The sequence below is a fragment of the Cygnus atratus genome, chromosome 2, assembly GCF_013377495.2.
Source record: "Cygnus atratus isolate AKBS03 ecotype Queensland, Australia chromosome 2, CAtr_DNAZoo_HiC_assembly, whole genome shotgun sequence".
NCBI lineage: Eukaryota > Metazoa > Chordata > Aves > Anseriformes > Anatidae > Cygnus > Cygnus atratus.
Genome location: NC_066363.1, coordinates 31,447,307 through 31,473,538, shown reverse-complemented (window position 1 = coordinate 31,473,538; position 26,232 = coordinate 31,447,307). Strand labels below are relative to the sequence as shown.

General features: G+C 39.1%; 1 protein-coding gene across 1 annotated transcript; it reads left to right on the top strand.

Annotated features, from left to right (window-relative positions):
• Window positions 1-1,463: 1,463 nt before the first annotated feature.
• AGR3 (anterior gradient 3, protein disulphide isomerase family member) lies at window positions 1,464-10,016 on the top strand. Its single transcript, XM_035562480.2, has 7 exons — window positions 1,464-1,569; window positions 3,942-4,005; window positions 5,543-5,595; window positions 6,236-6,312; window positions 6,580-6,643; window positions 7,703-7,786; window positions 8,565-10,016. The coding sequence occupies exons 1-7, from the start codon at window positions 1,464-1,466 to the stop codon at window positions 8,612-8,614; spliced, it is 498 nt and encodes a 165-aa protein (XP_035418373.1). The 3' UTR covers window positions 8,615-10,016.
• The last annotated feature ends 16,216 nt before the right edge of the window (window positions 10,017-26,232 follow it).

Genomic DNA, 26,232 nt, shown 5'->3' with positions numbered 1-26,232 from the left:
TAGCCTTCACATAGAGATGCTTTAAAAACTGAGTTGTCAAGAGTCGTAGTACATCCCATAGAAGTGGGGTATAATGATCTGCTTTTGCTGACTCAAATTAGTGGTCTGCACCAACATAGTGAAAATTTGAATGGAGTTTCTATTCCCAAAAATTTCTCAGCCTGCAAGCATAGCTAAAAGTTATAGTCTTTCCTTATGAAGCACTGGAAAACTTTATGTTTTCTTATTAAAATTCTATAATGTCCAATCTTTAAATTAGTATGCAGAATTAATAAGCTCCAAAGGATGTGTCTTTCTAAAACTCACTCAATAATAGAAAGGATGAACAAATTTAAGGTGGAAGGTATATGAAAGAAAGAACAACTCTGATACCATGTTGGGGGTGAAAGGGAACTGTGATGGACAAGTCTGAGGAGAATAAATATTATGAGTGTATTAATTATTTTAGCATTTGGGGGAAGTTTCTTCAGAAACACAGAATTGCAACAATAAGATGATACTTTTTTTCTTTTCTGTTTCTTAATGTGCATTTCTTTTTTCCAGTCACTTGGATAGAATACTTTTTTGAGTTTGCCAGTTATTGGAAGCAGTATTTGAATTCGTTCACCAGCAATTGAACTGTTAACAGTGATGTTAGTGTTGTTGGAGGATTCATTAAAGAAAGGATAAAACGTGCTGCACTTTTTATGCCTTCATGTCCTGAGAAGCATGAAGCATTTTGTTTTGCCAGTGCTCAGGGCTGTAATTCCACCTAGATGTCGCTACTAAATTCAAGTTTGAAATTTTCTTTATAAATGCAGGCAAAAGTGCTTTGGGGGATTTTTTTTTGATTTTTTTTTTTTAATTTTATTTGTCTGTTTAGGTCAAAGCACTTTATCAGCAGGTCATCCTGGCATCTCCTAAAGCTCAGCCTTTGAAAAATGAATCTCCGGTGAGAATCAGCAAGTTGACTGGATGATATCCTGGGCTACATAGATTACATTTTCTAACCTAGTACAAATCATTGGATATTGTCCTGAACATCAGAGTTTTAATGTCTAAAGACAGCTGTCTTTTAATGTCTAAAGTCAGCTGTACAGGGCAGAAAGAAGAGTTATTTATTCAAAATACTTGGCTTTGTTTTGCCTCTCCTCAACCGTCACTTTTGTTCTCTGACTTTTATCAAGACCAAAGTTACTGAATTTCTTATAGTGATCTTTGCCAGGAAGAGAAGCAATCATCTTCAGAATATGGAAGCAGACAGGAACATTGGTGGATAGTTTTATTAAGAAGGATTTGAGATGGAAATCACTTTTTAAATGCCATAAAGAATAGGGGAAATATTTGAGTTCTTGTTGTGAGTTGGAAATCAGAATATTTCTTTAAAAATTATCTCACAAGATAGTGACTTCCTGATAATGCTCTGGTTCACAAAGTTAGGCTTTGTTTTCCAGTTTCCTTGCTGCACTGAAAAGGATCAAATAATGCTCCATTCAACATTGGCCTTGCCCCTCCTGCTAATTGCAGTCTCATCAAACCTTGCAATGGCAATCAAAAAGGAAAAAAGAGCACCTCAGACACTGTCAAGAGGTAATGTATATTTTGCTTTATGTAGTTATTTCCTCATCTTACCATGTAGGTCCAGAAATGTTTTATTTAGAATATACCTGAAAGAATATATATACTTTCTTAGGTGTGATTCTCTAAGGATAAGTGAAACACTAAGTAGTGTATCTTTTTCCTCCATGTCATTTCACTCCATCAGTTTGTTCTTAAGGATATGTCTGAGGGCCTCATACAGCCTCTGTAATTTATGTCACTCATAGTGACCTAGTGGAAGCAAATAAACTAAATTGATTCTCTGAAACCCAGCTGCACTTGAAGAACTGTCAGTGAAAAAATATTTTTTCAGATGCCTGTTAAAAGATAATTTGATATGGTAACTTATAGCTACTGAAACACAATTTCATAACTTCAGTTTCCGTGCAATTTTTTTTTTTCTACAGACCCATTTGTATACACAGAACAACAGGTTGAGCCATTTGTGGGGGTTTTGGGATGATCTTTCCTTTTCATTTTCATTTCCTTATTAGCAGATATTCACATTTAAAGGATTCTATTGTGGTTCATAATTTTCAACCTGGATGTTAAATGACTATGCTATTTTAAGTTCTTTATGTCTAATCAAGAAAAAATGAGTTGAAAAATAGCTTGATGAGGTCTTTTCCTCTTCTCAGTCTTCCCTCTCCTTTCAGGCCCATTCACTCCCCAAAATTTCCAGCTCCCTCCCTGAGCTGCACTGCAAGCTGTGCAAAGCATGCAGACCCCATGACTCACATTTGAATTCTTCTCATGCAAAGCCTTGGCAGAGCCCTGCATTCACAGAGGTGCCATCAGAGGCCAGTTGCTCGGGAGGCATCTGGGCAGCAAAAGGAAGTGTAGGAACAGATGAACTGTAGGAATTGTACTGAAGTTGTAAGTTATTCCATATGGCAAAAAATAAATAAATAAATACAGGGCAGTCAAAAGGCTTCATGAAATACCAGGAACAAGGATAAATGCTTTTCCATATGAAAAACTTTGTAGACACAAGACAATATTTTCTAACCCTTGGACTAACTAAAGAGAAATGTCAAATCACTTTTCATAAGTAGTATCCATGGAGAAAAGTTATACCCAATCTGGTATCTATTGCCTATCTTGCCTAGATCAGAATTTATTTTTCCCACTCCGCCTAAATGCAAAAAAATAAAAAAATTAAAATTAAAATTAAAATTAAAAAGAAAAAGCAAGAAGTCAATTTTATTGTGTCAATTTTGAAACAAATTATCACAGAAAGCAAGTGTCAGTTTTCTAATTCTGGTGTATGGGATTTTGGGATACTGCAGAGCCTTGAGAACATTACATGTAATTTTCACAGATCAAAAGGGAATACTTAAGCATGCTGTAAAATGACCCCAGCTGACTTCTCTGTGTGACTACCTACGTCAGCAGTTGATTTCAGCCAGGGCTGGGAACACACTGGTCAAGAAGCCAGAACCCCACCATCAACCAGACAGACCTGAAATCAAAAATCACTTTCCTGAAAGAAGAGATGGCCTAGTAGCCTCACAAGCAATTGTCCCATAAGAAGGCTAACAGTAAATCTCTGCACAACCAAGGCTGGACCAAGCACTGCCCAGACACTGCAAAAGAACAGGAGACTTAATGTGGTCCAGACCCAGAAGCTATTCTGCCACGTGCAGTTCCTGTGAAGGCCTTTGTGAACAGAAGTGACACAGCCCAGGAGGCAGGGACATTCTGCATTGTTTCTGACATCTTTGGGGTCTGAAGGCATGAAACCAAACAGTCTGCTTTTTGAGTTCAGTGCTTCAGCTATGGATGGGCTGCAGAGCTGGTGATTCATTAGGATTCTGTTTTGGAGGAGATTTTTATTTAACAGACATTCTTTTATTAAATTATTTAATTAAATGAAGTACTTGCAACTCCATGGATTGAAATTTGTGACTCAGGAGTTATGTTTAAAACTATGTATTCTTCAAAAACTATTCACATTAAAGTTAATATTATTTGACTTTTCATATTTTATTTTTCTCTTTCATTTTTATAAGCCAGCTTTCTTTTTAATCCCCAGCATCTACATTAAATACAGAGCAGACAATATGAAGAAGAAATATGAAGATATAAAGAATTTTGTCACTGATTTAGGGGCCTCTGTGTATTCAGAAAGAGATCTAATGAGTTTGCCAAAGGACTTGAACTGGGTACAAATCCTCAGCCAGCTGAGTTCTGTTTTTTAAATATCCCAATGCACCTATCAGCAGATTTAGAATTTGTATATCCACAGTGTTTGGGAATATTTGACTGGAAAAAAAAAATCCTATTTGTTTACAACTACCAATAAATGTCAAAAACGTAATTTCTTGCCTGGCCACTAGTTAACCCTTTTCTTATATTTCTAGGGTGGGGAGATGAAATAACCTGGGTACAAACTTATGAGGAAGGGCTTTATCAAGCAAAGAAAAGGTAAGAGATTACAAAATAGTTTTGAGAGACAAAGTTGTTAATCAGATGGTCATACCTGAATACACTGTAATGAAACAGAACAAAGAAACACAGTCACAGCTGATTTGCAGACCACTCACTCAAATAAAACAGATTTTCTGCATATAAATAAAAGCAGTTGTAGAGATCTTATTACTCTGAAGCAACATTAGGCCATTAGGCAAGTCTGCTTTGAACACTGTCCTTTCTTTGTGGAAAGACGACACTGCTGTTCAACAACAGCAGTGTTGTCATTTGAATAAGCAATGATAAATAGACATAATAATAATGAAGATTTTGTTTGTTTGTTTGTTTGTTTGTTTGTTTTTTAATATATCATGGATCTCTGATTTCCTCCTCAATCAACAGCTAGAAATCAATTATATTTGTTCTTGCATGGTGACCTACCACAATTTCTCACTATCCTGGTAGGACCAAAAGTTAAATGAGTCATTCTCTGGGTTTCAGCTGAAAATATATTTGAGGATTCATAACAATACTTATTTAAATCACTATTCCCATTAATTTTAGACTATAATAACATAGCACAAGATATTGTTAAATTGAAATTTAGCAAATTGAAATTTCAGTTTAGCAATATCTTGTGCTACACTATTATAGTCTAAAATTATATTTATATTATAGGAATCCCATCTGGACGCCTACCTGGGCAACCTGCTCTAGGGAACCTGCTTTGGCACAGGGAATGGACCCGATGATCTCTTGAGGTCTCTTCCAACCCCTACAATTCTGTGATTCTGTGAAATCAAATTGTTTTTAAAGTAAATGGCAATCAATTTCTTGTACCCTGTGAAAATGTCTAGGAACTGAACGGTTCTCGACAGTGATTGCAAATCAAGCATTAGTAACTCATTGGCTGAACAGTAACACAAGTTGAAAAAATGTAGGAGAAAATGCATAGAATTGTTTTATGTTTTGACATCCAAAGAATATAAAACTTTGATACTCTATAAAAACATTTACCTAAATAAATAAATAAATAAAAATAAAAGGTACAGTACATCTGTTCAAGACAGCTTTAAAAAAAAAAAAAAAGAAAAGAAAAGAAAGAAAGAAAAAAAACACTTTCCATAGGGAGCATTTGATGAGAAACCTAATTTTATAAAAATTATTTCATTCCAGTTTACAGATTATTTTTATTTTAATAATCATGGAGAGTTACACACCTAGGCAATATTAAATATCTCTTCAGTACTCATAGTTTGATTGTATATTAACTGGGAATGAAATGATTCTGACTCTGTGGTATCTCTCTTGTAGAATCTTTTGCTTTAGAAAAACTATATAGACAAGGAAACTCTGTTTCTCTACTTTCTTTTATTTCCTTTGTCTCTTTTACAAAAACGCCTGTCATCCCTCACAGAATGCCCATATGGTTTTCCTGTGAGTTAACATAAGACGAAATGCAATTTGCCTTTTCCAGTCTGCTAGTAAAATCATCTATTTATGTACTTGTCAAATTATCTAACCACATGTTTTATTATTATTATTAATAAAGTAACAAACCACTGATGGTCATTCACCATTTGGAAGACTGCCAATACTGCCAAGGTAATTTTGATTTTTTTTTGAGTGTTAAATTTTTGTAAACATCGTTATAAGAAACTACAAATATCTATATATTTACCTTGTACTTACAAAAACTTATTTAAAGAAATAGGTATACGAAATTGTAGTTGAAAAGCTAAGAATTTATTACTATTTTTTTACAAAAAGTACACTATGAACCTACTAAAAAAAGAACATAAAATATTCAATGCTGCCGTCCTTCTATCCCTGTTGCAGCACTTGTCAGTTTAAATTAAGAGTAACATATTTGCTACTGACTCATTGAACAGATTTAATATTGTTTGGCCCTCCTGAACGGGTAGCTAGAGAAGCAGACAAGACTGCTGAAATTGATCTAACAAGAATTTTCTGAGAATAATGCACTTTTGTCAAGCCGAGACATGGTATCTGTTGAAACTACAGGCTTCATAAATAACAGAAGAGAGCTTCCATTTTCATAGCTGGGAGGTTGCACAGACATGGGTTAAAAAAAAAAAAAAAAAGGCTGTGACAGAGCCGTGAAGTGTCTCCTCAGGAATGTGAATCGGCAGTGACAGGAACAATGTGGCCAGTCTCCAGTGCCCAAACACAGAAGGAAAAGCAGTGTTTGAGATGGACTTCAAAATGCTCATGTCTTTTCTAGCACTGAAGAAAGCTTTTGCTGAAAATGAAGAGGTACAAGAAATGGCCCAAAATAACTTCGTTATGCTGAATCTCATGGTATGAAAGGTTTGGGGAGATTTGACAGGTATCACTATTTGGCTTGTGATTTCTCTTTCTAAGTCTTGAATTTTTCATGCCGTTTTAGCTAAGTACCTCTGGCATTTCAGTTACATGCACATATATGCATTTGTGTGTGGATATACACACACAAGTAGTATCTTTGGTGTTTCTGTCCTCTGGTATGAGATTGTTCACAAGGGGTCCTACTCCAGGAATAGGTATTTACGGAAATATTTTAATAATTAGCTTTAATTTCTCTGCCAGCATGAAACTACAGATAAAAACCTGTCACCTGATGGACAATATGTGCCTCGAATCATGTTCATAGGTAGGTACAATATTTATGCATCTTTTCAAGGTACAATTTCTGAATCTATGCAAGTTTCCTCTTCTGGGGACATCAAAATGAATATTTTTTTAAAAAGAAAATAGCTCAGAACTTGTCATTACCATAAGTCTGGAATTTGGCAGACCTGAGTTCAGTTCTCCCTCTATCGGAGGCTTCAGCCCCAGTGAACTTCCTCAGGTTACAGATATGTTCTGGGGGGTACCTTGTGCTTGGGAACAAGGTGCCTAAATATCTATTAGCATCTGGGCCTCTGTTAACCCCTGTTAGCTCTCTGTCTTTCTTGCTAGCACTGTTATGAGATAAAGTTTGCTGAAAGCAGTCAAATATCTAACAACGTAGATGTCCATAGTGCAGACATTACCACAAAGTCAATGGTCAGTGGAGTCTAAGTAATGATTTCTTGCATCGTAAAGTTGACTTCTGGAATAAACCAAATGAATCATGCCCCACAGTCCACATTCCTTTTTGCTGACTGTGCAGGGAACCTAAGGCGGCCAGCTCTGGCATAGCATCCAAAGTTAGGTGGGATGAAGTCCACACTCAGACAGAGCAAGGTAGCAACAGGAGTTTGATGATTAACAAAAAGCTTGTAAAGAGAACCTGTTGAGTAATGTTCACAACAACTTGCTTTCACAAAGAAACATTAAGAACCACAAGATCTTAGCTCTGAAGGCTCTCGGTAGGTCATGGTAATATTGCATTAAGTCTGCATCACCTTCACTATCAGTGCATCCAGTCAAACTGGCCTCTTCCGAGGTAACCCCAGAACTTGTTATACAGGATATTTTTCTTTAAATATGGATGAAATGCATGCATAATCAATCCCTTAAAAATAGCTGCATAATATAAAACTGAGCTCTAGCTTTTGTTCAGGATTTCTCCGCATAAAGAGCAGTTGGTTGGAACAGAGCGTAACGGCCTTGTAATTGCATGGCTGATGAGATCAGGACTTCTCAAGAACAGGGCTGTCAGTGCTGCACCATGGGCATCACCTTCAGCTGTTGTGGAAAGCAGTGATTAATACGGTTACTTTTTCAGACCCGTCTCTCACAGTAAGAGCTGATATCACAGGAAGATACTCTAATCGGCTATACGCTTATGAGCCACAAGACATACCATTCTGTAAGTGCCCACTTTATGGTGTTACTTTGCATTTCACACTGTAAGCAGCCAGATACACACTAATCCCAATCATCTGTGCTTGAGAATCAGTTAAGATCTCAAAGTAATGAATAAAGAATGTGTGTGAGCATTTACAATCATTTATAATCATCTAACCTGTTCTAGCAAGACACTTTAGCCCATTTGTAGTAGTCCCACTGAATTTACTGGGACTACTCAGGTAAGACAAGTTGAAAGAGAGTTGTGTGAGAATAGTCAGGACCAAGATCTGAGCAGTTTGCTGGAGAGTGGTGAAAGTCACTATGGCTCAACTACAATATAGTATCCAACTGCAATATGTAAACAGCTGGTGGTGGGAGGAAAACAGAAAAAAAAATGCTGGTGGTTACCTGAGTACCACCTATGACCCATATTTCAAAAAGGAATGTGATTTTTCAAGGTGAGCTAGTCCTTACACTATACCATCTACCTGACACCAGTGCAGTATCTCACCGCAAATGTGCATGTCACATCTGATTACCAGGTTTGCTGTTGAGAAGTAAAGAACTTGAAAGTAATCTTGTGAAATCCCTTTAAGTTAAACATTTTGATTCATGAAGTTTTTGCCTTCATCTTTAGCATTCTTATGCAAGAATTTTTACTATATATTTTACAAAGCTCTAAAATATGTGACCCTGAATTAATTTTATAGTGAATAATTTACTAATCAAACTAGATTTTCTTAATTGTACAATGCATTTTAAGTACATTTTACTGTTCTTATTTATTTTTCTTTCAGTAATACAGAACATGAAGAAAGCATTACGTCTCATTCAGACAGAACTGTAACAAACAACAGTGAAATGATCATAGCCTCTACAGTGTGAAGCTGCACCAGGATATTTTAAAACATTTTAGTTAACCTTTCTGTCTCTACTAGCATTTTGAACTTTAACCAAGCAACTTAATATACCAGATTTTGTAAGAAATATATATGCATGATTTGGAGAACAAACATAAAAAGGCCATCATGGCCACTTGGGAAACAGAGAAGAAATCTATCAAACACTTTGAAGTTAGTTTTCTGAATAACTGAAAGTGATGGTTTAAGGTGCAGCAACTTTGAGCTGCATTTTATTAATTCAACTATAGCTTCATTGTCAGCTACAACTTCTGACCAAGAGCTATAGACAATCTTTTTTTTATGCCAATTTACAATTTATTATGTAATGTAATATCTACATCTCAGCTCCTAATTTTTATTTTTATTTCATGTAGCTTGTAAGTCTATAGTGTAGCTCAGATTTACGTGTTTATTTCTCATTTGTTGGCAAATCAGACAGGAAGACTCTTGCTATAGATTTTAGAATAGCTAATATAGAAAAAAACCTGAGATCTAGGCTTAGCTTTATTCTGTGTCTTTAACTATTATTCTGATAACTGAAAACAGAACATATATATTATTCTGAGCATGTGGTCTCCATGAAGTGATGATAATCATCAAATAACTACAGGCTTTACCATGATAAAAATACAGTGATGCAAGAGAGATTGGAGGAGATAATCCCAGAACTCCACACCTGAGGCCAAGTCATGCTTGTAAAGTCTGATATGGAAAAAAGGAGCAGGCTTTTCCTAGCTCTTTTAAATGTCATGTAAGGCATGTGAAGCTCATCACAGGCCATTCCTTCTTCTGCAGCATCCCAACTCAGACATCATGGTGGAAGCATAGTGAAGGGATCTGTACATACAAACTCTACTTCACAAAACCACCATGTGGAAGGGCAGGCACCTATTTTAAGTTAAAAGCTTAAGTCAGTTGAGATAGTTTGTTATCCCAACAACTTTCTTTTTCACTGGAGCAAGATGGTAAGTCATTAATCTGCAGGAAAAGCAAGTGTGTTATGTTCTGTGCAAGAAACCGGTGTCACTTACGTGTGTAACCTGCCGTTTCCTATGATGCTGCCTAAAGGCACCTATGAAAGATGTGTCCTTTGCAGGACGTCTATGTTAATTTACAATAAGGAGTAATAATTCGTCATAAATTAGTTATATTGTGGCTATCTATGTCTTCATAGTTATGTAAAATTTGGATACAATAACATATTCCAACAAAGTGGTCATAAGTGGTTGGTAAAATCAGAGAAAATAATCTTGTATAAATCCTTAACGGTATATTGTCTTCATAATCTGTTAAATGTTTGGGTTTTTTTGTTTGTTTGTTTTGTTTTTTAACCTGTGGGAAAATGCTAGAAACAAAATTAAACTGGTGATCACATTCCTTTGAATTGTGTTTAGTTCTGATCATTTCTGTCCAAATCTACTTCAGATTTAGTAACATTTCCCACACTGTAGGCACATCCTCTCCTGAGCACACCAGAGATGTTCAGGAGAAAGGGATGTGAGCTAGCTGCCAGACATGACACAAGATAGCTACAGCAGTACTTTCAAAATAGGGTCGAGAGAAGCTTTACATTGGAGAGAAGCACAGCACAAAATAACTTTGGAAGTGCTGGCATACAGTAGATTCAGAATATTACCAAAAAATTAGATGTAAAGTGGTAGGTCTTTACTGTCATTTTGCAGAGGATTTTTTTTTCCCTCCATATATTCATTTTCAAGAACGTTGGCCAAGATCTCCCAAGATGACAGAATGGCTCAGGTTGGAAGGGACCTTAAAGATCACCCAGTTCCAACCCCATTGCTCTAGGCAGGGATGCTGCCTGCTAGACCAGGTTGCTCAGGGCCTCATCCAACCTGGCCTTGAACACCTTCAGGGATGGGACACCCACAACCTCTCTGGACAACCTGTTCTAGTGCCTCACCACCTTCTGAGTGAAGAATTTCCTCATAACCTCTAAAATAAATCTTCCCTCTTTTAGTTTAAACCCCCAGAACCCCCAAGTCCGTCTCAGATCATGGGAGACATTGGCTTGAAACAACTCCTGCTCTAACTTGGGTAGGAAAACAAATGTGAGGCAGTTACACTATCAGCTAATGCCTGCTTGTCTTATGTAAGCTTCAGAAGACAAAGGTTTCAGGCTCTTAGTGGGCATTTAAGGCAAGGCTGTACTTTTGGAAGTGTCTGTATGCCTAAGCTTTCATTCCAGTGTGAAAGAAAAACCTTCAGTTTCAAACCTGGAAAGCAGCTGCAAAACAAAACTGTCGGCATCCCTTCAACTCCAGTAGCTACGTCTTTGTTCATGGTATTCTTGCTTCCTTGCCTACTACTACTGTGCCGCTAGATACAAAGATGACAGTGTCAGCCAAAAAAGCCCTTGTGGACTACCCTATTCAGTGCAGATACTACATCAGTCTTTTGCTATAGGAAGGGTATCCTCATACACGCAAAAGCTGAAGAGCGTAAATATGCTGAGGGATCCTTTGGGATTATACAGTGGATGAACATTTTAATTCCTCTCTCCTGTAAGATGAATAGACAACAGCACAAAACATACAGCCCAAACCCAGGGATGACAGCATTTTTGTGCTGATTGTTGCCACTGCTCACACCCACGTTACTATAACAGAGGGAAACCACAGACGCAGTCTGGTGTCACAACACAGTAACTCGGTGGTCCCAACTCAGTGCAAATATGTAGTTGAAATTATAACTACACTGCTTTTAGAGAATTCTTTATCAGATAAAAATGCAAGTTAGTTGATACAAAACAAGACTGGTTTGCTTAACTGAATGGAGCATAATTGCAAAAACAACAGAATTCACAGCAACAAGGTCTTACTTTTACAATTTACACAGTCAAGGTTAAGGAGATGAAGGGCGGCCCTCACAGCTGGTGACTAGCTAATGTGCAGGAGATGTTCCTAGATACAAGGACACACTGGAGTCTCTCTGAGATCAGGTTACCAAATTCAACCCACATCTCCTATCTGTGGTTGTCCTCAGACAATTTACAGTTTTGAGAAATCCAGATGTGCAGCCTTGGCTCTGTTTTTTTCTAGAGATAGCATATATTGGCTGTGCTCACTCAGTTAAAATCAGATTTATTCATTTTTCACTGCTGATAACAATTGCTAATAAAATACACACTTGAATATATTTACCTTGGCTGGCACAGGCTTAAATGAAAATGGATAGTATTGTCATGCTTCTCTCTTAGTATCTGTGATGCAACAGGTAGCATCTCAAGTTAGAAAGCCAGATACTCAAAACAAATACATCTTAGTCCCTACAGAAGCACCAAAATCCTGTATTTATGCTGCTTCTGCCTAGCTACGACCAGATGGGTGTCGACTTCTTGATCTGAAAGTTGTATGCTAATTATTATTTTACACAAACTTCTGCATACCTAGGGATTACATTTGGGTCACTTTTTGTGTAGATCAATTCAAAAAGTTTGTGATTCATGACTACACTCCCGAACTCACCTTGGCTCAGTAATGCTAAACTCCACAGTCTCGTCTCACTGCTGTAACAGAAAATAAATGGTAGAATTATCAATTATTGGCATTGTGGAAGAAACAACACAAGTTCTGGACCCTACTGTCCTTTTCCTTATTATAAGGAATATTATAAACAACAAAAAACTCAGAACAATATAGAGATCATTGAGTTTCATTCTAGAAAGAAAGTTAACCTGTGTATATACACTGCAATGTTTGTGATTTTGACATTTGAAGAAAATCAGGATCTATTTCCAAAGGTCTTACAGATACAGGCTACATCTGTAATGTAGAACAGTATTTTCCACTACAGAATTTTTTGACAGCTTTGATGCACCACCCATCCAAGCAGACAGCAACCACTTCCCAGAAATATTACTGGCACAGGAATCCCTCTGTGGCAGATGAGATCTGCTATGCCAAGTGGCCAAATGGAATTCAGCCCTTCTCTTTCACTTCTCAAATCCCTATAGACATCAGGCTGAAATGTGTAGCCTTGAGAAAACAGGACTAAATTTTCGTGATTCTTAAAGATTCAAATGCAATCCTTTTGGTGGAGCTAGATATTCAGGTAAAAAACACCCTGAATGTTGTGCAACATTTTTTCTGTTCACAGCTTAGCTCAACATTCATCCGTAATTTTACAGCTGATACTATCTTTCTGCCCTCTCTTCCTTGGAGATTATCTGACCTGATGAAACAGAAATTCAGATCTGAGATTAAATTCTTATTGCTCAGGGACAAGATAACATTTCTGTAACCTGTGCAAGGGCAGACACAGCATGACTCTTTCCCCTTTTTTCCTTTGAAATAAATGATTCCTCTTCTCTGTTGGCATGCCACAGTATTCACAATATTAATGGGCAGATCTTTATTCATGCTGTTTACTTCCATTTCTTAAAATAGATTGGGAAACTGTTCCTTTTGTTTTTTGTTTAACCAGAATTAAAACAACCAGCTTTACTTGATCTCTGTTGTTCAGTTTAGAGCTAAAGGAAGAGAACAAAAGACAGAAAATGTGAGTGTGAGAGCAGTAGCTGTTTTAAACAGGATGATTTCAATCATAATGTAAGGACCTATAGCTGAGAAAGCCCATCTATGTAGCTTATGCACTTTATAGAATTCATAACCTTTATATTATATGCATGGATGCTAATATTAACGTGAGTGTAGTATCACCTATGGAAACAGATATTTCATATAAAAGACTTCTCTGATTTCTGCCTTTGCTCTGACCACAACATATTCTGGAAAGCAAACGTTATTGCCACTTGCTCACATATCCATACCTATTTCACTGCCTGGACTTATCTGTTGTAATCTGACCAAGGATAGTCAAACAAACGTGGACTTAACGTCAGTGAGGTGAGGCACAGGAATCTGTGAACCGACAGAACAGGATCCTCCCCTATGTATCCGTCTGAAAGCAGAAAGGCGTTGGCTTTTGTAGGCAGATGGCTGATGTATTGGTCTGCAGAGCTAAAACATTTCCCAGTGTGCAAATATTTGCGAGGGACCAGAACAAAAGAAAAGCCACCATAACTTTGTGTACCGTGGAAACAAGAGACTGTGGGACACCTCAGCACTTAAATGGCAAAAGTAACATTGTCTTGCAAAATAAGACTGATATACTGTGGATTGGTTCATGTGCTACACGTGTTCTTGCCAAAGGCTGACACAGAGAAATTTCCAAATGCTGAGGTGTCCTCCACAGGACTGACCAAGTCACTGCTGTGTTTCCTTTTCTTTCTTCCTTTGTTCCAAAGGTTTGCACAGATCCTCAGAGTGTGTGAGATGGAAACAAGAAGTCCCCATGGCAATTAAAATGTCCATAAATGCCAGTGAAAAGGGGAGGAATATTTATTCCTTCAACAGAAAATCTCCAGAATTAACAATTCAAATATTCATACATTTTCCTTACTATTCAAGGTGCTCATGATATTCATCACTTACCATGTTGGGTTGCTACTGTGCACTGTAAAGTAACTGACCATGTGGATCCATTTCAGCAGACATTTTTCTTTTAAAAGGTATCAGATTTTTGCTTAGAACCCGTTAGAACAACAGAAGACACACAGCAATATCCTTTATCTTTGTATAATAAGAAAGAATCCAAATACAGTGGAGCCATCCTTCAGTTCACACTGACATATCAAGCACTGCATTTCCAAATTTCCCTATAATTCCAAATCCAGGTATTCTTAAGCAGATATTCATCAAGTCACCCTTTGTATATATGTGACCTGTATGAAAGAGAGAGAAGATGCTATATGTGACAGTTTTTCAAGGTTATAATGCTCTTGAGAAAACACTCCTCTGTTTTTGGTGCTCGGATTTGGTTATGGCTTCAGGAAAGAGCCTAAAAATACTCTTAAAAGATCTACCATGTCTTCTTTTTTTCCATGTACACTGAGGATCATTCATTACAGCACACCCTGGCTGCCAGTCCCCAGTAGATTGTTTGTAAAAGGCTGGCACACAGGAAACCATTCTGCTATTTAGTACTCAGCCAGCTAGGGAGAACTCAGTTCATAGGTATATATACGCTTCTGTCTTCACTGCTTATGTCCACACACCGGGAAGATGACAGTGACTGACTAGAAAAGAAGCTAAGTTAAGGTCTACTGTACAGGATAGAAGAAAAGGAGCCTTGATCTGACAAGATGTTTTTGTTGTCTTTGTTGTTTCAAGCCTATAAGCAGGTGGGGCTGCGATTTTACACATTTCTTGAACATTTCTATCAGAGAACCACAAAACAAGCGTCTACAACTTGGAAAACAGTTCCACATACAATATACTTCACTGTTATCAAATATTTTCACATGTACATACTCCCTGAGGCAAAATCTCACCCTAATAGAAAGAAATATTCCCTCATGGCCTAAGTGGCTTTAGCTCTCATTAATTTGTATACTCTTGGTCTTAATGAGAAAAAGACAAAAATGCCTAGATCCTATAATGAACTTCCAACAGGCCTGAATGACTTCAAAGATTCAGTGCAGCTGTTACACTAAGCCTGGAAACTCAATCTTTTCTTCCTTGGAAGAATGCCCTTTCTTATTTACTAACCAAACAAATTAATCCATAGAAAACCACACTCTACTGAAAACATATTACGGTTTGTTCTGCTTTCTTCAACTAAAGACATAGGAGGTGGAACACTCCTCTAAAGAGAAAGAAAGCTTTGGAGGTTTTTTTGTGTATAAGAGCCAAGAAACATTTTTGTTAATTTCTAATAGAGATTTTTAAATGAATAAGTATTCTTTCATGAAATCATTCTAGAAGGCTACCATGCAAATGTGAGCCCATCTTAAGTGCTTATGTGGTGTCCACTATATTAACACCATCAGGTAGGACTACAGGTCTTCTCAGAGATACATGAAGGCTGCCTTTCCTGACCAAATGTGTTGACTATAGAGTGAGTTGAACTTGTACAGCCTCAAGTACAGGTATAGGGCATCTCTGGAGTACAAAGGACCAGACAGCTTAGGTGTTAGGCAATGCTGTTATCCACAGACAGGTATGCTGCCTGAAGGTTGCCTATAATAAATGAGAAGTATTCAAGAGACTGATAGATCTTTTGGTTATTTACCCTGAAAAGAGTCACAGAGTCTAAGGATGTTTAGTTATCCATGTTTTTATACAGAAGTAACTAAAACATTAGCAGATTAAGATCACACAAAAACCATGTAGCAGGGCAAAGAAGTGAAGATGCATTTAACCAGCTTGTATGAATGGGGAGAGAAAAAAAAGAAAAAAGAAAAAAAAAAAGGAACAGAGTAATTAGCATAGCTTCTTTTCTGACTGTGAAATGTGTTCTGTTGGTCATTTGAATACTTGAAATGAAGGGGAAAAAGGCACTGTGCTAAGATAAATGAAAGAGAACATCCACAGTTTTATAACCAATGCAGATGCCTTAAAGCATAAAGCCTTTCCTTCCTGCACTGAAACAAATCAAGGGATACGTGTCCTTCTGGTGGAGAAAGGATGACTCACCAAGAAAGCTAAAGAAAATTCTCCCTGTGCTATATAATTTCATGACATGCTCTACTGAGCCATAAACAAACCCAGAGGTAACAATGTCATTGAGAAAGAGTGAATTCCAGGAATATTTGTGGTAAACAGATAATTCCACAGTTTTAGCTAGAGGTCTTAATGTAGCTACCATTTCTCTACGTAAAGGTAAAATTAATTTAATGAAGAAGCTGTGGTTCCAAGGCTAACAATAGTAAGCATTGCCAATGCCAGAAAATACTTTGGCATTGCTTTGTGTGTATATTTCAGTCATGTAGATTCACTATATTTGTGACTATTTGCTAATAAATCATGGAAATGTTCGAACTACGAAGTAACCATAGAGGCAAGTTGCCAAAAAGACGTCAGGCTGATAAGCTTATTTTGAAACAGCAAAGTTGAAAAACAAGTAAAATCTTCCATAAGAACAGTAATTTAAAACACTATGAAGAAAAAAAAAGGTATCCAAATGCATGCTTAAATTCCGAATGTTTTGGCAAATCTCAGTGATGGAACCTAGAATAAAACAATATGCTTTTAAGGGTATTTCATTTATAGAAATACAGATTGCTTTGCATGATGTTACAGGAGGAAAAAAAAAGTATCGTTGCTCGCTAAGACTGCTGCTAATGTTCTCAGCAGAAACTATCTAGACATCAAAGGCTTCCAACAATTAAATAGTCCCCTCTGTCCCACCACAACAAAGTATCCTCTAATAAAGTTGTAGGTTTTTTACAACATATTATCAAATAACACATTAGAGGTCTTTGTATCCAAAATTAATTTGGAATACTAATACTATATTAATTAACATATGTTCTTGTTGGATAAAGTAGGCAAGTGAGGGATATGAAACCAAGAAAACAGGGATGAAGTGGGCCCACCCCAAGGGTATGCCTACAGCAAATGAGTGCTGACAAGGCACCATTATTGATCTGGTCCTTGTGGTGGAAGGCTTGAACCACCTTGATATTTACTTGAGGGACAACAGAGCAGAGCACAAGCAACCCAGGAGGCTTCTGGAGTGCGTTGAGCATAACTTCCTGACACAGGTTACAAAGGAGCCAATGAGGGAAGACACTCTGCTGGACCTCATACTTAAAAACAAGGAAGAACCTGTCAGGAATGTGAATGTCACAGGCTCAGTGACCTTAACATTGTGGAATTCAGGATCCTGTGAGAAGGAAACAAAGCAAATAGATCACGACCCTGGCCTTCAGGAGAAGAGACTTTGGTCTGCTCAGGGTTTGCCTGGAAGAGTCCCATGGTACATGGTCCTGGAGGGAAGAGGGGTCCAAGAGGGCTGGTTGACTTGTAAGGATCACCTCATCCATGCCTAGAAACATGTCAGCTGAAGGGCAGGAAGTCAAGCAAAGACAGTAGAAGATGTACATGGATGAACTGGAAGTTCCAGATGAAACTCAAACATGAAAAGGAAGCATAACAGAGGTCAAAACAGAGACAGGAGACCTTGGAGGAATACAGAGACGCTGTACCTTCATGTAGGATTAAAAAAAAAAAAAAAAACACCTCAAGCTGAATCTGGTAATGAATATGAAGGGCAACAAGAAGGTTTTACAGGGGTACCAACCACAACATGAAGACTAGGAAAAATGTGCCCCGCTTGCTGAATGGGGCAGGATCCTTGATGACGGAGAACATAGAAAAGACTAGGGTAATCAGTGCCCTCTTCACCTTGGCTTTACTGGTTAGATTTGCTCTCAGAAATTCAGAGAACATGATGGGTTGTTCCCATGAGTGCTGAAGGCGCTGGCTAATATAATCATGAGGCTATTCTTGATTATCTGTGCAAGGTCATGGCAACCAGGAGAGGTTCCTCATGACTGGAAGACAGCAAATATCATTTCTGCCTTCAAGAAGGACAAGAAAAACAATCCGAAGAACTTTGGGCCGGTAAAGACTTAGCTCAATCTCAAGGAAATCGATGGGATAAAAAATCCTGGAAAACACTTTGAAACATAAGAATCAAGAAGGTGATTTGCAGAAATCAGTATGGATTAAAAAGGGGAAAACATGTCTGACTAACCTGATAGCCCTGTATAAAAAAAAAAAAAAAGTCTCAGTGGATGAGGGGAAAACATTAAATATTGTTTATCTCAACTTTAGCAAAGTTTTCTCCCATAACATCCCCACAAATTGATGAAGTACAGTGCAGTACAGTGAACATCAAGGTGGACTGAAAACTTGCTGACCTTTCAGGCTCAAAAAGTTGTGATCAGCAGCACAGAGTCCAGCTGGAGGCCATTCACTAGTGGTGTACCCCAGGGGTCAATATTCTTGACACCTTCATTAGTGAGCTGGATGATAGGACAGGTAGCTCAGCAAGTCTGGAGATGATTCAAAATTGGAGGGAGTAGTTGACAGACCAGATGGGTATTTCAGAGGGACTTCAACAGTCTGGAGAAATGGGCAGGCAGGGAACTCATGAGGTTCAGCAAAGGGCAATGCACCTAGGGGCTGCCTCTTTAGCAGCCCAGTGCTGAGAAGTGCCTCAGTGCCTGCCCTAGTTGGGAAGTAATAATTGCATGCACCAGTGCAGGCTGGGTGCTGAGTGGCTGGAAAACAACTCTGCATAAAATGGACTGGAGATCCTGGTCGACAAGAATTTGAGCAGGAACCAGCAACGTGCCTTTGTGGCAAAAGCAGCCAATAGCCTCCTGTGCTACATAAGGCAGAGCATTACCAGCAAGTCAAGGGAGGTGATCCTGCACTTCTGCTCAGCCCTGGTGAGGCCACCTCTGAAGCTCTGGGTCTCTGCAATTTTTGTAGTAAACAATACTGGCTGTGCTTTGACGATGGGAAAATATGGTAGCTGATGTATTATTATTGCATTTCTTGGTTCATTTTGATACATGATTAAACAATCATAATAATTCCTTGATTATTACAAGTTTATCAGAAGTTTATCAAGTAGTTAAATGCTAGTTGGCTTTGTTCAAATTCAAGCGAAAGGCTTAAGTTCAAAGCCAGGACATCCACTACAGATCACAGCTGGCTACAAGAGTAAAGGGACAGCACTAAATCTGTCACAAAGTGAGCTACATTCTGTTTAGAGAGCAGTGATGGACTAGAGAAGAGTTTTAGTTTTCAGTGCACAGCTAGTTACCGTCCAGGTCTTGAGGATTTCTTACAAGTTTTCTTCTCTTATGTTAGCAGTATTACTCTTAAGTCAGAGTAATTATTAGCATAAAGTGTCTGAATTAGGACAGATGCACTGATGTCCATATGTACCTGAAGGTAAGCGTACATGAGCGTATGAGGACCTAAGACTCAATGTGCCTCAGGGACTTACCTACACATCAAGTGCTTTTCAGACACTTTTCAGGCACAACAATGCAATTTAGGCACATACTTGTAACATATTGTATCTCTTGTAAAGGGTGTCAGCATTTTTAATTACTTATTTTACCGCTCATAAGAAGGATATAAATTTACTACGCATTAAACATTAAGCACATTCTAAATGTGTTTCTGCAGTTAAATTGTGGGGGTGGTTATAATTTCTACTTATAAAAAGCTTGAAATAGAAAGGCCACATCCTCCTGGCAAATGTTAGCTTTAATTACTACTTTACACACCTCTCAGTGGAACAAAACTTTTCTGTAATTATCCACATTGTTACAGAGGTGATTACTGTGCAAAGATTACAGAAATTTTTCAAAGTCATCCCCTGTATAAGCTAGGCTTTGTGCGACCAGAATAGAACAGCAGATAAATATTAGCTTGTTCAGTAAAAAATACCAACTTACACAGTTGAAGACATAATTACGAAAGAGTAGATGCTGAATTAAAGTACAGATTTCTTTTAAGTGCAAACTGATATGGATAAATGGTAACTAAAAATTGTTTGCCATCTGATTAAGGCTCTTACTGGAAAATACAGATCATCTCAATCTTCTGCTCAAAGGGCAAGTCACTAGCTAAGCTGAATGTTCTCACCCTAATTTTAGCAATTGCTCTAGATTTAAAGAATCTGTTGTAAATGTCTGAGACATTTGAGATTACATAAAGTCATTCTGGATATTGGTCTGGCTAGTGAGATCTCTTCACTGACATGTAAAAAAAATAAGTGAACCCAATAAAAAAGCCAACATCCTAGAAGAAACATATCAAGTAGCCAAGTGTATTTTTCAGCAAATGACAAGAAAGCAGGCCTAACCAGGAGATAGGAAATGGTACTAATTGAATACATCTACTGTACTGTATTGCCTAGCAGCATAAGATGGCAATAACGGCTTCACTGCTTACAGAATTCAGAAGATTAGCCCAAAAACTGCACCACAGGGAGATTCGGGGAGCCATGTGAAGTCCTAAGGTATTTCACACTACTACATTGGTCTGGAACACAAATTACAGCACTATGTAGAATCAAAAGGATTAACCACACTACAGATTAGCTAAATTTGGAAAAATAAAAAAGAAAAAAAAAAAAAAGAAGAAAAAAAAAGTTCTTTCTTTCTGCAGCTGTTTTTTTTTTCTTTTTCATTTTGACAAAACCACATCTGCCACATGGACCTAAAATTCACCTTTATAATTCAGCTCATTCTTTGGATAAGAAAGCGAGAGACTACAGATGAGCATGATAAATTTGTTAGCAACCCATGTCACTAAACCACTAGTTTAGTTAATATAATGCAAAATATTGGATATTAACAAACATAAGAGTGGTATATTTCTTCATTTGTTTTCATAAAAAAACACTACCTCTCAGTTCTCCTGCTCACTGTTACCTGGTCTGACTATATAAACTTTGCATCCTTCTTTGTTTTAAGAGGAAAAAAAAAGAAAGAAAGCAATGTCAAAGGCCAGACTGATTCCAGAAGTCAGTAGAGGAACAAAGGAGAAGCGACAATACAGATTTGATTTGTCCTCTCCATTAACAGCGATCACACATTTCTCCCTCCCATATAACTAGCATGCAGCTTCCTCATGTATGCAGGCTATGCCTGACCTTCCAGGACCAAGACGAAAAGGAACTAGGGGCGTGGCCAAAGAAAGGCCATTTGGATTAATCTGGATAGTGAATCAATCAAAAGAAAATAAGACTGACAGTTTCTATCTATATTTGTGTGCAAATAATGAAATACATCTCTAGATGATTTTTTTCAAAAGTTACTCCAGTATCATTTTGTCACCCTGACAGATAATTATTATTATTAATAAACCAAAGGAATTTTCACAATCATAAAAAAAAAAAAAAAAAAAAGCCATAAAAAGAAACCATTACTTTTTAGGTAAGATTCTTGGTAAGATAGAAGTTTTTTCTCACTAAGAGATCACTTTATCTTATCTGTATAAAAGAGTTAGTAGCACAAATGAAATAACCCAGAAATCACAGAATCATAGAATGGTTTGGGTTGGAAGGGATCTTAAAGATCATTTAAGTCCAACCCCCTGCCATGGGCAGGACACCTCCCACCAGACCAGGTTGCCCATTGCCCCATCCAGCCTGGCCTTGCACAACTCCAGGCATGGGGCAGCCACAGCTTCTCTGGGCAACTGGTGCCAGTGTTTCACACCCTCTGAGAGAAGAATTTCCTCCTAACAGCTAATCTAAACCTACCCTCTCTTAGTTTAAAGCCATTACCCCTTGTGCTATCCCTATACTCCCTGACAAAGAGTCCCTCCCCAGCTTTTCTGTAGCCCCCTTTAGGTACTGGAAGGCCACTATAAGGTCTCCCTGGGGCCTTCTCTTCTCCAGACTGAACAACCCAAACTCCCTCAGCCTGTTTTCATAGGAGAGGTGCTCCAGCCCTCTGATCATCTTTATAGCTCTCTTCTGGATTTGTTCTAATACTTCCACATCCTTCTTGTGCTGGGGGCCCCAGAGCTGAACACAGTGCTCCAGATGGGGTCTCACAAGAGCAGGGCAGAGGGGTAGAATCCTCTCCCTTGCCCTGCTGGCCATGCTGCTTTTGATGCAGCCCAGGATAGGGTTGACTTTCTGGGCTGCAAGCGCACCTTGCTGGCTCATGCCAAGCTTCTCATCAACCAACACCCCCAGGTCCTTCTGCTTGGGGGTGCTTTCAATCTATTCTCTGCCCAGCCTGTATTTGTGCCTGAAATGGGCATGTATCATTGAGGGTAAACTTTTCGTCCCTTTACAAAGTTTTGATTGTTGCTCAACATTTCTTTGTCATTCTCTGGTTTATTATATTACTGATTCTATTTATCTTCGTTTGCCTTGAGAGCTTTCTTTCTGAAACACCAGTGGGAACACAAGCGAGCCAAAACCCTTCACAATGCAGCTATTCACTGCAGACTGTGCTAAGCACTTGCTCAAGGTTATTCATGTCAAGAGTGGTTGTAATTGTTCCTACAAGGCTTGCAGTATATAAGACCATCCTTTCCTATGCTGCAGAAATCATAGAATCATAGAATGAATCATAGAACGACTTGGGTTGGAAGGGACCTTAAAAATCATCTAGTTCCAATCCCATTGCTCTAGGCAGGGATGCTGCCTGCTAGACCAGGTTGCTCAGGGCCTCGTCCAACCTGGCCTTGAACACCTCCAGGGATGGGGCAACCACAGCTTCTCTGGGCAACCTGTTCCAGTGCCTCACCACCCTCTGAGTGAAGATTTTCCTCATAACCTCTAATATAAATCTCCCCTCTTTTACTTTAAAACCAATCCCCCTTGTCCTGTCATTATTGACTGAGCATAAAGTTGCTTTCCATCTTTTTATAAGTCCTCCTTAAGTACTGAAAAGCTGCAGTAAGGTCACCCTGGAGCCTTCTCTTCTCCAGTCTAAACACCCCCAGCTCTCTCAGCCTTTCTTCATAGTAGAGGTGCTCCAGCCCCTTGATCGTCTTTATGGTTCTCCTCTGGACCTGCTCTAACAGCTCCACACCCTTCTTGTGCTGGGGACATCTGGATGCAGCACTCCAAGTGAGACCTCACATGGGCAGAGCAGAGGGGGACAATCCCCTCCCTCTCCCTGCTGCCCACTCCTCTGTTGATGCAATCCAGGATGCAGCTGGCCTTCTGGGCTGCAAGCACGCGCTGCCAGATCATGTCGAAGTTTTTGTCCACCAGAACCCCCAAGTCCTTCTCTTTAGAGCTGCTCCCAATAAGTTCTTCACCCAGTCTGTACTCCTGTCTGGGATTGCCCTGACACAGGTGCAGCACCTTGCATGTGGACTTGTTGAACCTCATTGGGTTCACATGGGCCCACTTTTCCAGCCTGCCCGAATCCCTTAGGATGGCATCTCTTCTTTCTGTTACATTGACTGACACCACACACTTTGGTGTTATCTGCAAACTTGCTGAGGGTGCACTCTATCCCACTATGTCATTGATATTAAACAGTACTGGTCCCAGGACAGACCCCTGAGAGACATCACTTGTCACCGACCTCCACCTGGACATAGACCCATTGACCACCAGTCTCTGGGTACAACTTTCAAACCAATTCCTTATCCACTGAATGGTCCACCTATCAAATCCATATCTCTCCAATTTAGAGATCAGGGTGTCTTGTAGGACCATGTCAAAATCCTTACAGAAGTCCAGGTAGCTGATATCAGGGGTTCTTCCCTTGCTAACTGATGCAGTCACTCCTTCATAGAAGTTCACACCATAAGCATGTGGATCACCATCCTGACTCTGTTTCCTCCCCCAGCACAGAGCTGCATCCAGTGAGAAAAGAAACAGAAAGGGCTGTCACTGGCTGTCACACCTTTTTCAAGGATCTTATGCAAAACAGGTATATCAGTCAAAGCTCCTGTTCACCTTCCCTTGTCTCAGAGAGTCCACCCAGCTAGGCAAACACAGCAAGAAAAGCTCTGCAGCCAGCTGCAGCAGTGAGCCTGCAGTGACGCCACTCCCTTTGCAGAAGCACAGCTGAAGCAGAGAGGAAGGGGTTTAATTTCCAGGACACATCTCTCCTCCCAGCCCAGTTTACACAAAGCAGCCTGTGTAAGAGCGGCTGCCCCTTAATTCTCTTCCACACACAATAATTTCACTGAGCGCGCAGCAGGGCCTCACCCTCACCAATGAACTTAACATGACCAGCTTAGGGACCAAAGGTCTTCCTGAGTCTTTACAATGCAAAAGGAGCCTGTAAACAACATGATAAGAGCGATCAAGCATTCAGCAACCATTCCCTGCCATTTTATTTGACAGGATATTCTGTTTCTTATTCTCCCTTCAAGCCCATAATATTGGGGGGGGGGGGGGGGGGGGGGGAAGGCATCATATTCATTTGCAATAAGCAGAAAGTAAAGAAAAAATAGCCAGGGTCAGAATGACAGCTTTTCCCTACATGGGTATGTTTATGGTCTTTGTTGAGCAGGCTACTGTTTGAAAAACCTCCTTAGATTTCCCTCAGAGCAGCAGTTTAGCAGAGTATACTCTCTCATATCTGGGGCCCTTTAGCAGCAGGAGGCACTGCTCAGCCCCGAGCCCCTGGAGAGGCAGCCACCTCCTTGCACCACCAGCCGTGCCATGGACCTTCCACCAGGTGCTGCCACGGGAGGCCTGACACCCACTGGAGACAGCACATGACATGTCAATGGGCAGATTCCTCCAATTTGACAGTCCCCCTCCCCAGGCATGGCTTGTTGGTTTGGAGTAGATTCACCCATAGGAGAGCAGGTATTCACGTGTGGTTTTTTGTTTGTCTGTTTGTTTGTTTTCCCAGGGTAGGATTACTGGTGTCGCTGCTTGTTGTTAGTGCTGTATGTTGGTTGTTGACCATGATGAAAAGAACCTCAGATGGATAGCATTGACATCACTCTGCACAAAACAAGCAGAAAAGTCCATGAGACTTCTCAATTTTGCAACAGCAAGAAATGATCTTAATGGATATCAAATGCTTGAAATGGCCATGAAGAAAGCTTGTTTCCCATTTCTGAATATTAACTGAAAGAGGCCTACTGTGTCACCGCTTCAGTAAGACCCCTTGCATTTCTGCAGTCTTTATATGTATAGTCATACACCGATAGATGATAAAAAAATGTAGATTTGATAGACAGACACATAAATTTGAAATTTGTAGAGCAGATTTTAATGATACATAGAGATTGACATTGATTAGAAACCAGAAAGATAACAGTGATGAAAGTGGAGAAGATTTAGGACAGGCATGAGATTTAGAACAAATTATTTAAGTCTAAGCATTCTATAAATAATTGCTTAATAGAGAAGGAAATTCTTTGAAACTTAAATTAGCATCAGCTTGAGAAACGGAAACCTTCACAGATATATATAGCATGGGTATACTGTAGCCCTGAAACTGCTCTTTAAAACAGGAAGGAAATAAGAAATAGGGAGGCAGCCATTCACAGTCTAACACGTATTCTCTCCTTCAGTAAAAGTGATTTGAAAGGGATCTGCATAGCAGGAATTCTGAACAGATTTGCTATCGTTTAATGAAACATGCTGCAAGTAGAACAACATTTGCAGCAGACATATTATCTGACCTAGGTCACCTCCTGATTAAACATATATAGACTGGAAGGAGATTAGTCATTAAACCAAGCTGAAACACAGGCCAAGCTACAGCTTACACTGAGAAACTCTATCCAATTAGCTTTGCAAGTGAGCTAAAAGGAGGAATTATGAGGAAGGTGGTTCCAGGACATTTCTGCCAGCACGTCCGGTATCAGGATGCCTGAACACATACACACTCCATGATGTGCGTGACTTAGATGTCCACATTATGTGTTTCAAAGCTTATTAAATCTTGACATCTCTATAACCATGAAAAAATGAAAAATGAGGGAGTGAATTAAAAAAATTTAAGGCAGGTAACAAAAAACTTGCCTTGCCACATTATCTTAAAACCAAGAGCTGTAATCACACATGCATGCATCATCATGCACCCACGTCATTTGGGGTGTGGGACGCTCACTCTAGGCTGGTGCCTCAGCTCAAAGCCAGTTCCCAGAAACTGGCCAGGAACCAGGACAAGGCTGAGCACTTACACATGACCCACAGGCATACCTCAGGTCGTTTAACCTTAACACCATGTCTGGAAGAAGTGAAACTCTTCTCATACCCTGAAGGGGTGTCCAGCAATATAGCA